This window comes from Frankliniella occidentalis, unplaced genomic scaffold, assembly GCF_000697945.3.
Source record: "Frankliniella occidentalis isolate FOCC.00 unplaced genomic scaffold, Focc_3.1 Scaffold11, whole genome shotgun sequence".
NCBI classification, from domain to species: domain Eukaryota; kingdom Metazoa; phylum Arthropoda; class Insecta; order Thysanoptera; family Thripidae; genus Frankliniella; species Frankliniella occidentalis.
The window spans coordinates 3,143,653-3,155,305 of record NW_026267141.1 but is presented as its reverse complement, the minus strand read 5'-3'; the positions used below and the strand labels follow the sequence as shown (position 1 = coordinate 3,155,305).

The window sequence follows — 11,653 nt, the reverse complement described above, 5'->3', positions numbered from 1 at the left end:
GGCGTCGTCCGTGTCGCGCAGGTCCACGTCGTCCGCCATGAGCCTGCCGGCCATGTCGCCCATGGACGGCTCGGTGTACGGCTACCCGGTGGGCACCCTCATGGCGCCGCCCATCGGGCCCATGACGCTGCCCCTGGGCGCGCACATGGCCAGCCCGCTGCCGCCGCCCGGCGCCCTGCACCGCACCGACTCGGCCAGCGAGTTCAACGCCGCGGCCTTCGACGGCATGCTGGCGGCGTCGCTCCGCCACCCGCCCGCCGGCGGGGACGCCGTGGACGGCGGTGGACCGCCTGCTCCCGGACGGCTGTCCCGGGCGGGCAAGGGCCGGGGCCCCGCCAGAGCCCAGTCCCTCGTCGACCTGAGCCGGTCCGCGTCGCGTCTCGGCGACTACTGGCGGGTGGAGACAGTGACGGCGCCCGCGCGCCCCGTGGCCTACATGCTGCCCACCACCAGGAGCCTGGACCGGAGGCTGCGGCCGCGTCGCGCCGTGTCCATGGCCGACCTGGGCGCCAGCGTCCACGCCGCGCCGTTCGTCCACGCCGGCCACTTCGGGCCTGCGCACCACCCCATGTACTACAGGGACGCCTACGGCCGGGACTACGTCTACCCGAACCCCTCCGCCTACGTGCACCCCGGTATGCTGTACAAGGGCGCGTCCAGCAAGACCTCCCTCGGCGCCGCGTCAGATGACTTCCGAAAATACAGGGACGTGGCACTCTAGGCAATGGACGGACCTGCCCGACAGAATCTGGTGCCTACTTAGTCGTGGGTTCCTGCCCGAGAAAGAGCTTCAAACCTAACAAAAATTCCTCACAGCTTATTTGAGCGAGCAAGCAGGATACATCGAAGAAACGTTTCCCAGTGAGTGCCATTGCTGAAGAATGTGAGTAGTTTACAAGAAAATAAGCCTGTTAATTACATCCTAGTTAAATTTTGAAACCATTTGCTCAAACATTCCTTAAAAAGGAAAGACAGTGTTGCCGATAGGATATTTCAAAGTAAAATATACTCAGCACAGCAAAGAGTGAGTTTGTTTATCAAAGCCTTCTAATGGCTTGGCTAGTCATAAATGCCATCCTTAGATTTAAAGTTAAAGTGATACGTGTAAGTAGAGAAATAAGAAATTCTGAAATAAATTGTAATTCCGTACAGGCTATTTTTGTTGAGCTAATAAATGTATTTATACTGCCTAAAATAATAAATTTTGACAAGGAATTTAGTACATTTTTTGACTTTATCATTCTGTAGCAACTAATTATCACACACCAACAATTCACTGCGTCAGTCATTGCGAGGCAGCCATGCCAAGACACATGTGTCCACACGTAAACAAAAGAGAAAAAAAAAAAAAGAAACGACAAACTTCAAGTTGATTCTGAGATTTATAAATAACAACCAACCATTTGATTCTTACAAAACAGGAATCAAACAGGGATATAAAGATGGAAAATTTATAGACCTGTACAAGATTGAAAACTTTAAGACTAGCTTCAAAATATTTATCATAACAAACCACATGATCCTTAGTGAAAGCTCCGTAAACAAGATTAATACTAATACTCAAAAATACTTTTTGAAATAAGAAATTTTGGTTATATACTGTTATTAGCTTTACTCAAGCCTACAGAAAAGATGGAGAAAAAAAACTAACACGTAAATGTAAACATTTTGTCCTAGAAGTCATGCAAATGTGTTTCAAATTTTGTATGACACTTTTCCATAAAGACAGACAGGAATTATTTAATTCCAACAGCTTTAAAAGTGGGCAGCTATCAGTTTAGTACAGAGAATAATATTCATCAAATAAATATAATTGATTTTGAGAACTAGGTAGTAAAATGGTACACTAACTTCTTGAACACCACAAACTATCTCACTTAGAGTTTATCATGCTGTACGATAATCACAGTCTTGTTTTCAAGCAAAGCAGTTACAAAAGTTGGTCAGTAGACACCACACTTGACTAAGACCGATTCCTAGATTTCTTAGCTTTCTTTTTTTTAAGCCTCAATATAAAGAAATTTATTAGGGGTAGTGTAAAACAGTCAAAATCTGGAATTCTGTGAACACACCAGGAAATTGTACAATGATTTTAAAAAAATGTAGCTTAAACAATCAAGTAAACAAATCCGAGTTGTGTAGGGCAAACATTTATCATTCAATTGATTAGAATATGACCCATCAAAATTTCAAACAAAACAGAGCAAAATACTTCACATAAATAGTACGAAAAAACAATTATGTGCATATGTATTGGAGACAAGTCACCTTTAAGATAATGAAATAACCTTTAAGCCCCTATGTAATCTCTCATCATTGTATTTTCTTCTTTCGGGGAGCTTTCACTTTTTGCTTTTCACCTCCAGTGAAGAAAGATGTTAGCATCTCTGACATTTCAGGCATATCATAGCGCGTTAAGCTGTTGAGATGCTCCATTTCCTGTAATACAAAATTTCATGTAATATGTTTAACATATATGCTTAATAGAGAACAAATTTGTGAGATTGTAAATCAGCTAAGAGAGTGATGGTACATACTTTTCTGGTTTCTGGATCATTCATTACTTTAGGGAGAATCATGATGATGACCAATGGCAACACCATCATCAAAACCTGAAAGCATTCAGTACATACAGATGTCTACAGAGTCAGAAGAAAGCATATGAGAGCAAAAGAAATAAGACAATGACTATAACCATACCATTGGACTGTACAAGAAATCGGTTGCTCTCCACTGCTCTCGAACTTGGAAGTACCGGTGGCGGGCCAGTGGAGTCAGTGCCAGAGGGTAAGCAACAGGATCTACAGTTGATGTTTGAATGTAGTTCACTTTGCGAGCCCTCAGCTTACCCTTAGAGTTAATTTCGACACGCACAGGCTCATAAGCAAATGTGGGGTTTACAACTTCGATGACATAAGAGCCGGTGGGTACATTGTTTATAACAAAGCTATTATCTTTCCTGAAAAGAAAAAAATCAAGATATGAACAACTGAAGATCAAGAGGAATGAAAGAAAATTTAAACTGGATTTTGGGAATAAGCCAAAAGATGAGGTAAATGTGCAGACTGTTGAGCGTGCAGCAGTCTAGACATGGCCAGCAACACAAACTGACCTTAAAATACCGATAAATTCCCCACCGTTAGCCAATATTCTTGTCTGAGAGTACCAAGAATTACTAATTGGACCATCGGGTGGGAAAACACGGCCTTCAATGGTGTAAACATCTTGGTTAGGTTCTACATCTCTTTGAGCAAATGTTAAGCAAACTAAAATTAGGATATTTAACACAGAATATAATGGTTGACAAAACTGCATTTTGTTTCAATATTGATTCAAGTTCGAAAAGGCGGATAAAATAGGCAGGAGATAGATATATTGCACGACACAACGTCTCTGACAACCTACAACTACCACAACACAGCAGAAAACTTCGTTGCAGTTTCGATATGGGAAATTCAGATAGGTAATGACAAGTCTGACAACTGCAATGCATTATGGGAGAAGCGCGCGAAGATTTGAATGTCATCCTTTGGCAGAACAAAAATTGCAAATTGCAAGAAACATGAACACTCAAATACTCCACTACAAGTGTCTTCGCGATCTTAAAAGTTCTACACTGTACTGTGCCGTTTTCCCTTTTGTTCTTTGCGTCAAGCGTTCCAGCGCAAATTTCGTCGTTCAGACAGCCATCGGCCATCGTGCCGATATGAATGTGAATCAGCACTGTTTGTGATTCAGAGATCGCCTGCTAGAGGAAGCAAATATGTCATTTTCTGTTGTGGCGTGTTGTGGTTTTTGATCCCCAAATTTCCATGATTGCCTCACGCGAGAATGGGCCTACATGCAAGATCGTGAGTCCTCGAGGATCAAGGTAATCTCTTTGCTCTTCGGGCCTGTCACTGGCGCTGTTCGGCCGGCCTCTGATGGACTGGCCACCTGCTGACAGCTACTAGCCCTCTGCAGACGGCCGGTTCATGTCTCATGAACTTTTATTCATCCACGAATGGATACAATATCCTTGGTTTAAAGGCAGACTTAAGGTCATGGCAGTCCCGTCAGTATTATATTACATTCAGAGCTCCTCTGTAGACAGTTGTCTTGTCTAGCCGATTAAAAGGGTTTTGTTGGGACTTAACCTCGTGACATAAACAAACTTTTTAGGCCTAGGGGGAGTTTCAACAACCCATCCTCTGTCATGGAAGATGTATTATTTTGGGATAATGCGTAGCTGGAGATAAGCCTACTGGTACCCGTTTTTATCAACCCTCTGCACCATGTTTTGATTTACTGTCAGTTCTGTACAACATGCAGCTTGGGAGGGTTTGTTTTGCTTTGTGACTGGCTGATGATCTATATACCCTGCACAATTTATTACTACATTGTAGGAACCTATAATGCAGCTTACCTCTTGCCTTTTGATTCTTTGAATCATTTATAAGGTTTTAATTTAACCTTTCTTTTTTATACAGATCGTGATGGAGGATAGTTTAAGTGTCAAATCTAATGATTCTGCCACGACCAGTGATGAATATGAGTTTGTGAACGGGACCGCTAGTGGCAAGGGTTCGGACAGTCATTTGATCAGCTGTGCTGTTGCTGGTGGAGGTTTACCTCAGACCAAACATCAACAGCCCCTGTTAGACATCTCAAACGGAAATTTAGATGATCTAAAGAAGTGTTTAGGTGAGGTCTTGAGTGAAGAAAATAGACCAGAATTCCAAGAAGGAAAAAATTGCTCCAGAAAAAAAATGGATGATAACTCTGAGTAAGTAAAATAGACTTTTGTGTTTCTCTGCTGCTTTCATTTTATTCAACTGACATGTCAATTATCAATTTTTTTTTTAAATATTCAGATCAGTAGCAGAATCATCTCAAGAAACAGAGACATCGCTTTCCACACATTCTGTGAAACATGTGCCTGTGACTGCAACTGTAAAGAAAGTAGGCCAGAGCCAATTTTATTCTTCGAGTCCTGTAATAACCACACCATCAAACTCACCAAGTGATGATGAGGAAGAGGCTGGTAAGTATCCAAAGAGTACAGCAAAATCTGACATAGCACCAAATTTAAACTGTTAACTTTAAACTTGTATTTTACTTTAGTTCCAGATGTAATGCAAAATGGGACAATATTTTCTGGCATTGTCTCTTTAGGTAAAGCAAACATCAATGCGCCTCGTTCAGAACAAGAAATTCTTCGGAACATGAGAATCCTTAACAGAGAACAGGGCACAGCAGTGATTAAAGTCTCCTTATCTGTACCCAATACTTCTGATGGCTATGTGCAGTAAGTGTGTAACCAAGGCTAAAGAGTTAGCCTTGAAATTTGAAACTTTGGTTTCTGTCCCTTAATTTACATCCTACTTGATTCTCAGGCTACATGATGCTACTGGGCGCTTCATAGCAAAATATGAGGTCACCCTCATCACCTATTTTACCCATGGCTCAGCAGGAACTCCAGAGGAAGCCTGTTTTGCTTTCACTTGCCCTTTGGGTCCTCGTGAAACGTCAGAATCCACCATATTTCAGTGTCATGTTTTTCGTTGTGATATTCCTGAAGCTGTGCGTTTTTAAGTTTCTTCAATTTACATATTAGTCTTAGTCAGTTTGGATTTCACTCATGTTTCCTTTCAATCTCATCAGGTTGGCCAGGTATCGAAGGGTTTTGCAAGAGCTTTCAATCCCCATGTTCCTCGCTCTATGACAAGCTCAGTCACTGGTGATCTAGGTTCCAACACATCAGAACGAAACAGTAATGTGTACGTTTTCGAAGTCAGCCTTGAAATTAAAGAAGAAGATAATAGGGTGTGTGTTTTCTTCAGATCATTGGCTTGCTGAACTTCAGTCTGTACATAATATTGCATTGTGCGTTAACTACTGCATCTTAATTTATTACAGGGAGGTTATAGCACAGTTCCCAAAGACCGTACTTGTTTTAAACTACGAACTAATCTATCCAAACAGTTGCATCTCAGCGTGCAGCAAGTTTCAGATAATGAATTTGATCTACGAATTGAAAAATGTTTTGGTGTTTTGGTCAGTCCAGGAAGACGAGTGAAACATAGTGATATGCAGTTGCTGGAAATGGTAATAATTTTCTTTCATCTGTTTTAAATGGATACTGAGCCCATTAACAAATTATATTAAAATTATAATGATAAATGTCGTAGATACTTTGGTGAAATTATAATTTCTTTCTTAGCAGGTTTCAATGGGTTCTGGCAGTGGAGATCGACAGTGTTGCTATATATCAGGCCAGCTAGATCCTGCTGACCCTGCATTTGAACTGCTGAATCAAGAAACACCTAGAGATCAGAATTGTACCTACATGACAGTTGCAGTGGATCTTGTTATTAATGGAATTCAGGAACCTGTTCGTTTTCTCATTGAAACTCCTATTAAAGTTTTCCCATTAACTGAACGGTTCTGGCAATTCACTCGTAGACCTCTGCTGCAACAATTTATGCTCACACTGAAAGAGGTACCAATTTTCATTTTTATTGCAATGATAATAAATGTTTCTGCAATAATTTTCAGTGTATTCATATTAAAACTTGTCTAGGTACCAAGAGTTGATTCGAATGATGTGGACTTCGAGTTGGTATCTATTAGGACAACTGGTGAACTGGAGCGTAACCGACGCAACTTGACGTTAAATCTTTCTGGTCTGATTCGTTCTTCGGATGTAGATTTAGAGTCAATGACGCCCAAAGATGACCTTTCTGGTTAGTCCTCTAGAATACTTTCATGTCGTGTTAAGTCCTTTGATACGCATGCATTAACGTATGTATTTCCACCCTTGCCTAGATGGTGACGAGGCCCTTCTCAGTGGCACAGGTGACGTGTCCAAGGATTGTACAGAGGGAGAACTTGACTCATGGAATTTAGTGCTTCAGCAATGGCAGAGTACTCAGAAACGACCTAAGCAGCTTGCGACATTAGTTAAACAGAGTATACCTGAAGCTCTGCGCGGTGAAGTATGGCAACGATTAGCTGGTTGTGAAAATGATAATGCCATGATGGACCAATATCGCACGCTAATCACTCAAGTTAGTTGATTGGTATTATTATGTCTAATTTTAACTGTTACTTCCATGTTGTGCTAACCTGTATCTCTCATGTTTCTAAATACAGGACTGTGTCTGTGAGAATGTTATCATGCGTGATATCAACCGAACTTTCCCTGCTCATGATTTTTTCAAAGAAGCTGGAGGGCTTGGTCAAGACTCTTTGTATCGTATCTCTAAAGCATATGCTGTGTATGATAAAGAAGTTGGGTATTGTCAGGGATTAAGTTTCTTAGCTGCAAGTTTGTTACTTCATGTAAGTTCAAAACCATATGTACTTTTGCACCATTTGAAAATTGATTATTAACCACATTTCTGTCACAACAGATGCCAGAGGAACAAGCTTTCTGTGTTCTTGTGAAGCTTATGTATGATTATGGCTTGCGAGATATGTATAAGGATGGTTTTGAGAATCTCTACTTGAGACTTTATCAACTTAACAAACTGATGGAGGTGAGGTGTGCTGTGCTGCATACTCAACACACATTGCAGTATTTTCATTTTCTATACAATCTAATATGGCTTTATTTTAAACTTTTCTTGATTGTTTCTTCTTCTCCAGGAACATCTACCTCAACTTTGGCGACACTTCTCTGATATGAGTGTGGAGTCCCACATGTTTGCTTCCCAGTGGTTTCTCACCCTTTTCACAGCTCGTTTTCCTCTTAACTTTGTTTTTCATATTTTGGATGTGTTTCTTCTCCAAGGAACTGAGACACTTTTCCAAGTTGCTATTGCTCTCCTCAAAGTAAGTTTGTAGTTTATTGATTAATTGTTAAAATAGCTTTTTACCATGCTTTTTCCAAAATTTAATTCTTATCCTTTGTTTTCCTAAATCAGTTATGCAAAAAGGATTTACTGCAACTGGATTTTGAGAACATTATGAGGTATTTCAGGGTGCAAATGCCTAAGCGCTGCCGCACTAAAGAGGTTTCTCAGCAAATTATGCGCTTGGCCTGTGGCATCAAAGTAAAAAAATTGAAGAAATATGAACAGGATTTTATTGCACTTAAAGGTCTGATTACTTTGTAGTTTCATTTGTTTTAAACGTCACTAACTTTACATGCACTAGAATTTTCTTTAATTTACCCGTATTTTGGACAACAGAGGAACAAGACAATGCTGACCAATGTGCTACTGAAGTGGAGCAGTTAAAACAAGTCCTCATTCGCACTGAAGAAGAGAAAAAGCAACTCCTTCAAGAATCAATAAAAGTGAAAGAAATGTTGAAGCGAGAAATAGCAAAAGCTGAAAATGAAAGCTCCAGAAGTGCTACCATCATTTCTGAGTACAAGCAGGTAAAAATCTTTTTGTTTACTTATTTTCATAGTCCCTGCTATCAGCTGTATTTGTCTGTTTCAGCCACATGTATGTATCTATTACCTATTTTTCATTCTTGCCCTGTTCTCTAGATCTGTCAGAGAATGGACATGGAACAAGCAACTGCAAAGGCAGCACTCTGTAAATTAAGAGTAGGTGTTTAGGTCCATAAATATATTATCTTATCTTTTCACCTTGTTGGTGTAAACCAGTAAGTTTGACTGAATCAATTTCATGTTTCCAGAACCAGGTTGCTGAATGTGAACATTGTTCGGCTTTAACTGCAGCTGTTAGTGCTGACATTGGCATCTCTAACTCAGCTGAGGATCTTATTGAGGCTAGTAATGGGTCTGGAGATGAAAATCTAGGACGTGCTCAAGAACGTATCCGTGAGCTGGAGCTGGAACTGGCAAAGACAAAACTGGCTCATGTTGAAGCGGAGTGCACAAATCAGGTCTGTCATCATGTTATTGACCAAGTTTTTGCACGCTTTACCCATATAGCAAAGTCACCTCTCTACTTCTTTGCATTATGCAGGACCTGACTCACCAGCTTCATGCTGCACTCATAGAACTTCAGACCACACGAAACTCCTGGCCACCATGGCTCTCTAAAACCTTATCATCAATCAAGGAGGCAGCATCTGGGCTTCCTTCAGGTGGGTCCGCCATGACACTTCCCCGTCGTGAGTCCGCCCCCTCGTCTCGATCACGACCCAACAGCAAGCTACGCACCAGCTCGAGTGTGGAGTGGTTTATACATGAGCCAATAACTCCAAGTTTGGCATCCCCACCTGCCTCAATTAGTGGATCTGTGTCAACTAATGCTGTCAATGTTGAACCTCCTGTGAAAAATCCATCATCTCCATCAGAGTAATGTGAGTGTTGCACTAAAACCAATCTGAGTTTATTAACACTAATCAAACTGGAAGTGGAACTCTGATTTGTTATTTGTGAGCGATATTTGTTAACCTTATGACTTGGACAAAAAGAAAATTGCAAAATTCTGTACTTCTAATTTTTCTCTTTTCATTCAAGCGTTCATGAAATACTGAATGCTTGTTATGTGAAAGTGTTGCTGTGTCCGTCCACTTCCAGAACTTGGCTTTTCAATGTAAAAGTAGTGTGTCTGTGTTGTTTTCTTACATTGTTTGCCTCCTTTAGTTTTGGTAGAAAGGATAGAGTGTCCCTTTAAAATAATCTCATTGGCTTTTTGGGACTGTGCCATGTGCTCTTTTTTTTTTTTTTTTTTTTAAATGTATTCTAGTTCTTTTTAATTGTATAACTCATTTTGGAACTTCTTCTGAAGTTTGATCTATTTTTGGATGAATAGATTTTGGTAGCAAATGTCATGTATTGCATATCATATTAAAAACAACTGGGACTATTTCATCAGCTTACATTAATAGCCAATGCAAGATCACTGTCATGAAGTGGCTCCTACTTTCTTTATTCCAGTCTATTCAATTCCAAATGTCAAAACTGCTATGATCTGAAACCATTCTTTTTAGGAGAAAGGAATATATTAGTCTGACAATATTTATCACAGTAAACAAGACCAGGTTAGTTTCTTTTCCTACATTGTCACAAATTGAAACTGTTTTATTACTATTAAATCCTCTAGTTTTAAGAAAAACCACTCTTAAGTATCTCCACATAGCATTTTTTAGTCGGGTGTTTGGTGCTGACTAGTTTTATTTGTACTAATTGAGTTATGCGTTTTGGTAAAGCGTTATGTTGAAGTGTATGTCATTCTTTGTTATAAATACAGCTAATGTATTAGGTTTTTTCTTTCCCTCTTTAGAGTGCTAAGCCTCAAAGAAATAGTCCTGTAGATTGGCAAGCTGTGCAATTACATTGTTATAGATGAGTATTCTGGTTTACATTTTCATAGTATTCCACTTCCCCAGATACCAGATAGATGGTGTCTGCTAGGGCAGTGATACATATCTATATGTTTGCGATTGGTAACAGGGCACACTTGCTCTTTTGTTACACTGTTGCTTTTGTTGTGGCCTTAATGAATGATGCCATGTGTACTTGATGGTTTAAAAAAATCATAATTGATTTGGATTTCCAATTATGTATTCTATTCATGTGATACAAATAGCATTGATGTGAGTGTTCTGGATATTAAAATTCATATTTAATGCATGTGATGGTCTATAAAAACTTAATAAGAAGTATGATTATTGTAAAAAAATAAAAATAATATCAAAGTGTATGTTTTAAGAAAAAGTCATGTCTATAATAGTATTTGGGCAGATTTTACAGAGGTTCTTGGTGAGTTACCGATTTTTAAAGTGAAGGTTTTGCATTTACATGCACTTATGCAAATGTACTGTGCATTGTTGTTTCTGTAAACCGCTATGGGATTTGGTCTTTGTTTGAAATGTCGTTTGTTCTAGGTTTTGTGAACCGTGTTTCATATATTATTGTCCCAACACCTTTTTTTCAACATTCCTCAACTGGTTATGTTGGCTTTCACCGTAAAATTTTTCTTGAGAAGACAACTCATAGATGAATTGTTTGCAAGAAAGCCGTTTATTTTTAGTTGATGCACCCTCTCTCATTTAGATTTGCATTTTGTGTATTACTAATTTAGCTGTCTTACTTGTGGCATGATCTCATTGCCTATTAACTTGACTCATATTCTAAGGTAAACCATTCTGATCTTATCCATATTAGTGGATGTCATTCATAGATTCTATATCAGACCCATGTTTGGTTTATGGATTCGTCAGGTCAATTCCACCTGACTATCAAAGCAATTGTGTCTTTTTGTTTTGTTTTTGTTAATAATTCTGAGTTTCTAGAACGGTCACTAATCATCAGTCATTGCAGTCATCTCTTGATGTTGTTCGTTGGAATGTAATTTTCATTAGATAGTTGGTTTTATGTTCCCACCTTAAGAAGCACCATTCCCAAACACATATATACATTTATACCCATTGTTTTACTACCCCTAATATCTTAGGACATTATAATTATTATTATTATTTTTATGAAATGTTTTTTTTTTCCCCCTTTTGCAATGTTACTAATATTATTGTAAGTCCTCAGACCAAACAGATGTCAGTTGAACTTTCTTATAATCCACTTTGTTTTCTTAGACTTATCATTTTTATTTGTTTTGGATATTTGTATTGTCATGTGTCCTGTGCCATAGATTCATTTTTGATAAGATGTTGATGTTGACCACCGTAGACTTACTAACTTCATAATGACCATCATCTTAGATTTTAATATTAAATATTAGTAGGGTTT

General features: G+C 39.4%; 3 protein-coding genes across 5 annotated transcripts in view; 2 read left to right on the top strand and 1 right to left on the bottom strand.

Moving 5' to 3' along the window:
* Window positions 1–11,653, top strand: part of LOC113216912 (uncharacterized) — a 36,719-nt gene that overhangs the window by 14,075 nt on the left and 10,991 nt on the right. The gene's annotated exons all lie outside the window — the stretch shown is intronic.
* LOC113216921 (ER membrane protein complex subunit 7) lies at window positions 1,364–3,448 on the bottom strand. Its single transcript, XM_026436759.2, has 4 exons — window positions 3,113–3,448; window positions 2,701–2,959; window positions 2,538–2,612; window positions 1,364–2,439 (listed from the first exon to the last, which is right to left on the bottom strand). The coding sequence occupies exons 1-4, from the start codon at window positions 3,313–3,315 to the stop codon at window positions 2,314–2,316; spliced, it is 663 nt and encodes a 220-aa protein (XP_026292544.1). The 5' UTR covers window positions 3,316–3,448; the 3' UTR covers window positions 1,364–2,313.
* Window positions 3,718–9,665, top strand: LOC113216872 (rab GTPase-activating protein 1-like). 3 transcript variants are annotated; one of them, XM_026436704.2, is made up of 18 exons: window positions 3,718–3,871; window positions 4,470–4,765; window positions 4,854–5,023; window positions 5,104–5,287; window positions 5,376–5,562; window positions 5,644–5,805; window positions 5,899–6,087; window positions 6,203–6,481; window positions 6,563–6,725; window positions 6,808–7,049; window positions 7,135–7,323; window positions 7,395–7,520; window positions 7,630–7,815; window positions 7,908–8,082; window positions 8,175–8,365; window positions 8,480–8,539; window positions 8,632–8,841; window positions 8,925–9,665. In XM_026436704.2, exons 1-18 carry the CDS (start codon window positions 3,842–3,844, stop codon window positions 9,261–9,263), a joined length of 3,378 nt encoding a protein of 1,125 aa, XP_026292489.1. In that variant the 5' UTR covers window positions 3,718–3,841; the 3' UTR covers window positions 9,264–9,665. The 3 variants fall into 3 exon arrangements, with proteins under 3 accessions (XP_026292489.1, XP_052133519.1, XP_052133518.1); XM_052277559.1 differs by lacking the exon at window positions 3,718–3,871 and adding an exon at window positions 3,947–4,381 and having other exon boundaries at window positions 6,206–6,481; XM_052277558.1 differs by lacking the exon at window positions 3,718–3,871 and adding an exon at window positions 3,949–4,381.